The following is a 5,030-nucleotide window of genomic DNA, read 5'->3' on the forward strand; positions in this document are numbered from 1 at the left end:
TTAATATCCATCAACGGGGACAGTTGAATTAATTATAATTTCATTCTAGAGAGCTGTACGGTCACCAATGGCATTTGTTCTTTCGGACATGTCCGAAAGAACAGTCGCCATCTTCATATCGTTAAGGCTAACCGACTGATGACCTCCTTCAGTGCGGTTGCACACAAATTGCCTGAACTCTTACGTGAGTCGGTGGATTGTCTGCCGCGAGTAATGGGTGTAGTGGCAGGGGCACTACGAATTTAGTGTGTGGACTATAAGTTGAGAATGTGGGTCTCACGGGGAGCGTGCCTGCGATAAGTCCCTGCAGTCACACTATCCTCTGTGCCCTCGGTGGCTCAGATGGATAGAGCGTCTGCCATGTAAGCAGGAGATCCCGGGTTCGAGTCCCGGTCGGGGCACACATTTTCAACCGTCCCTGTTGATGTATATCAACGCCCGTCAGCGGCTAATGGTATTTATTGTAATTCCCAAATATTTTGTTACATTTCGTTTCCACAACAAATGACTCAAATTAAAAAGTTGTCCATTTAATTAAATACAAAGGGTTTTCAGCTACGAAAAACTTAAAAACTGTAGGGAAGGAGAATACTTAGTAAATACAACAAATCCACTGAAAAGTCTGTCAACACTAACAAGGGGGCTATACGAACTTCCCCCCGCAGGTTTGATTCATAGTGACAGAGTCTGCAGGACACGACTAAGACTTCAACATACACTTATCAGCCAGAACATTATGACCACCGACCTATTATCGACATAAATCCGTCCAGCAGATAGCAGCGTCACCTGGCAAGGAATGACTGCTAGTCAGACGCACGCACGGTGCATGCAGTATCAGTGAGCGAGTCATCCGTGTGTAGAATGCGGAAGGTGCGCGATCTATCTGTTTGACCCGGGGCAGAATGTGATGGCGCTGAGGCTCGACACGATCATTCCGGAAACTGGACGACTTGTCGGGTGTTCTAGGAGTGCTGTAGTGGGTGTCTTTAACACGTGGCGAAACCGAGATGAAACCATGGGCAGACGTGTTGGGGCTGGGTGGCCACCCCTCATTATAGATGTCGGACGTCGCAGGCTGGATAGACTGGTAAAACAGGACAAGCGGCAAAATGTGCCGGAACTAACGTTAGACTTTGATGTTGGGCAGAGTGCAAGTGTGTATGAACACGCAGTGCACTGAACACTGCTAATTATGGGCCTACGCAGCCGATGACCCACGAATGTAGCAATCGGCAACTACGACTGAAACGGACACGTGACCATCGGAACTGGACGTTGGCGCATTGTCAGACCGTTCTTCATTGTGTCAGACCTGAACCTGATCGAACACATCTGGCATGTGTTGGAACTTGGTGTTAGAGCTCATCGCCCCCTTCCCCGGAATTTACGGGAATAGGTGACGTGTTTGCAGATGTGGTGCCAATTCCCTCCAGCGACCTACGAAGGCCTCACTCATTACATCCATGCCACGGCGCGTCGCCGCTGTTATCGAGTTAGAAAGGTGGTCATAATGTTCTGGCTGATCAGTGCAAGTAAGTAGGAAGACTCAACTCTCCTGCGTTTTTGAGGAAATAGTATTGAAAATTTCCTTACATACGAATTGTGCATCCGAGCAACTAAGTGCTTAAATTCGGCGTTCATTGCGTGTACCGTACATCTCAATAATTATGGTTTTCGTGATTTTACGACCATTGTCAACCTGATTCATGCAGTGGTTCATATTATTTATGTTACATTGTCATCAATGGAGAAACAATAATATAAATAAAATTTGAAAGTTCTCGCGTATCCCTTTTTTGTTTCCAATATCCTTTAGGGAAAAAATGTCAATTTTCCAAGATAAAGGTGAGGAGAGTCATTAAATATTGATGATTTGCACAGTCATAATAAATCTGTCTCTTAGAATTATGTCGAAATAGAGAAAAAGGTATCGATGGTGTGTTCGATCTGAAGACCTGTGGCTTATAAAACTTAGCACTTACTACCACGGCTGATGACTCCTTGAATATCGGCGACCCTAGAGAGTTGATCAGCACGCCTAAAATTTTCATACCCGAGTTTCTCGAAAACGGTTGAGAGTTGCGTCTTCCTGGTTACATACGTTGAAGTCTTAGTCGTGCTCTACCCATCCTGTCAGTATGGGTCAACTCGGTGAAGGGAAGTTCATGCGGTCCTCTTGTAAAACTGTCTGTCCTTTTCCGGAAGTTTACTGCAGTATGCGGTCATTACCAGATGGCACTCACGGTGGACATCGAAAAAGTTCAAAGAGGGTCAGGGATCAATAAGCGAGTAGGGATGACAGTTATTACAACAGCGTTTTTTGTTGCGGCGAGATATTTTTACAAAATTACAAACACCAACTTTCTTCACCAAATCAGAGCTAGCACGGAGAGATTTATGTGTTCATTTTTCCAGCGTGCTATTTGAGAGTGAAACGGACGACAAATAGTCTCGAAAATAGTTCTAGTAAGCCAGTGCCAAACACTTACGTGTAAATCGGAGAGTATTCATGTAGACATGGAGGGTTATTTGGAACTGAAATCGAATAGTGTCAGCAGTGAGTGAAAAGGAGAGAGAACTATTGAAAGTAACGCTTAGGTTGTTAGAACCGCACACTGTTACAAGTTACTCTGGAGAACACTGACGAAACATAGACGCGAAATGTGCTTTGAACACAAATATGAAGTTTGAACAGCACTAAAGCCCTAAGTAATGACTCTTCTACTTAAGCAAGTGACAGTTTGACGATTCTTGCGTACTTTCAGAGAGAAACAGACAAGTCGACACTGAATAAGGAGAGAAGAAAAGGTAAAATGTTACGTTCCCTATTTTTCCGTCTCCAATTACCTAGTCATCGACAGGACGTTAATCGTTAATACTCCTTCCTTTCATTCATTCCTGCAAGTAGTCTGACATATTGAACGCTAAATTAATGTTCAAATGTGTGTGCTATCTTATGGGACTTAACTGCTAAGGTCATCAGTCCCTAAGCTTACACATCACCTAAGCTAAATTATCCTAAGGACAAACACACACACCCATGCCCGAGGGAGGACTCGAACCTCCGCCGGGACTAGCCGCACAGTCCATGACTGCAGCGCTTTAGACTGCTAAATTAATTACATGAGAAATCGTCGTGTATGAAGAAATTTACAGCCACAAAGAAGTACAGTCTCCATTTGGGAAAAAAGATACCGAGAGAAACCAGCGACTCGTTCAGAGCTGCATTGAGACACACACTGACTCTGGTGTTGTCGGCAGTGAATTGAAAGGAGAGAGCGACTGGACGGAACGACTCAGCTGTTAGGAGCGTACTCTGTGGAAAGTTGCTCTGAAAGACGCTCTCAAAACACAAATATCAAGTTTAAACAGCACTAAAAGCCGAAAGTAACTTCTTCCTCGGCTTAAGCTAGTGTCCGTTTGAGGACGCTCACGTAGTTTCTAAGACAGAGAGACAAAAGTAGTCACCAGTGAAGGAAACAAAGAATTTTGTCGTGCAGACGTGGAAATGGGGGCGGGGAGGGAGGGCGGTGAACGTTGGGGACGGGAGCGAACGCGTCGACGCCGGGCGCCGAGACGCCGCGTCGGGATTGGCGGGCTGCGAGTAGCGGCGCGCAGGCGCCGCCGTGACGTCACACACCACGTGACGCAATCTCGCTGCTAATCAAGACTGATGGTCAATAATGGCGGAAGAGGGCTGGGTGGCGAGGGCGGGGTGGGGAGGGAGGGGAGGGGTAGAGTGAGAGTGAGGGAGGGGGAGAGCGGAAAGAGAAGAGAGAGAGAGAGAGGGAGAGGGGGGAAGGTAGTGGAGAGAAGAGAGGAGAGGAGAGGAGAGGAGAGAGCGTCGCGCGGCGTCGCGTAGCGTCGTGGCGGAGCGTAGCGGAGCGCGTGCGAGCCGGCAGCGCGCCGGCAGGAGCAGCCGTCCTCCGGCCGGTCTCTTTTTATTGTCCGAGCGCCCGAATCACGGATGCACTTACGGAAATTGGAGCGCGGGCCGGCGCGCGCCACGAGCGGCCGCCCCCAGTAGCGCCGTCCGCAGCCGTGCCGGTGCGGCCGCGATGCGCAGCCGGTGAGTGCCCGCCGCCTCCACCGCCTCCGCCGCCGCCTCCGCCAGCCGCCGCCACGTTGTCCCCGGCGGGCATCCTGCTCGACCTCTCCATGTCGGCGGCGGTGGGCCTGCAGCAGCAGCAGCAGCAGCCGCCGCAGCCGCCGCCTCCGCAACCGCCGCCGCCGCTGCACCACCATCACCACCACCACCTGCACCACCACCACCAGCACCCGCACCAGCACCACCACCCGCCGGCCGTGCCCGTGGCCGTGCCCGTGGCGCGCGCGCCGGGCGTGCCGCCCCCGACGCCGCCTCCGCCACCGCCGCCCCCGGGCCTGGCGCTGCCGCCGCTGCCCCCGGGCCCGCCTCCGGCGCTGCACCCACCGCCTCCCGATATGGCGCCCGTCGCCGTGCCGCCACCCGGACCGGACGTCCTGCTCGCGCTTCTGGCCCGAAACAAGGCGCTAGAAGGTACCGTGCTGCCCTGCTCGCCCGTCGAAGCTCTCTCTTCCTGTCTTCTTGTTCAGCTCTTCGACCCGACTCTACTCTGCTACATAGGGATGGTCCCTCAATAGTGACAACAGCAACAGCGTAAAGGACAATTAATTTTATTAGTAATTTCCAACGACTCTGATACATAACACTTTACTGGTACGCATGAATCTTGAAATGTAGCGATCCTCAGGATTTCCTTTCATATGAAGTTCTGAAATATTTTCGGGTATTCAGCTGGGCTGCGACGTCCAAGCGCCAAGATATTTCGGCAAGCTGACATGTTGCCATCTTCAGTTGATCATGATCCTGCCTTCCGCTAGGTGTAGCCCTATGCACCCCCTTCCCTACCCCCTCCTCCTCTTCCCCTCCCCCCTCCCCCTTCATGCACTCGATAGTGCTTCCTCCACGCGTCTCCAGCAGAATACAGTATTAGGACCGTCTGAAAATGACAAGTCTCCTCACCGAAATATCCCTTCCAGTTGTA

General features: G+C 50.8%; 1 protein-coding gene and 1 non-coding gene across 2 annotated transcripts; both read left to right on the plus strand.

Moving 5' to 3' along the window:
• The first annotated feature begins 326 nt into the window (after positions 1-326).
• Trnat-ugu lies at positions 327-401 on the plus strand. The gene has a single exon. It is a non-coding gene; the product is annotated as a tRNA-Thr (tRNA).
• Positions 402-4,161: 3,760 nt separating this feature from the next.
• On the plus strand, positions 4,162-4,626 carry LOC124799119 (leucine-rich repeat extensin-like protein 6). Its single transcript, XM_047262657.1, has one exon. The coding sequence runs from the start codon at positions 4,162-4,164 to the stop codon at positions 4,624-4,626; it is 465 nt and encodes a 154-aa protein (XP_047118613.1).
• Positions 4,627-5,030: the final 404 nt, after the last annotated feature.

The sequence above is a fragment of the Schistocerca piceifrons genome, chromosome 5, assembly GCF_021461385.2.
Source record: "Schistocerca piceifrons isolate TAMUIC-IGC-003096 chromosome 5, iqSchPice1.1, whole genome shotgun sequence".
Lineage (NCBI taxonomy): Eukaryota > Metazoa > Arthropoda > Insecta > Orthoptera > Acrididae > Schistocerca > Schistocerca piceifrons.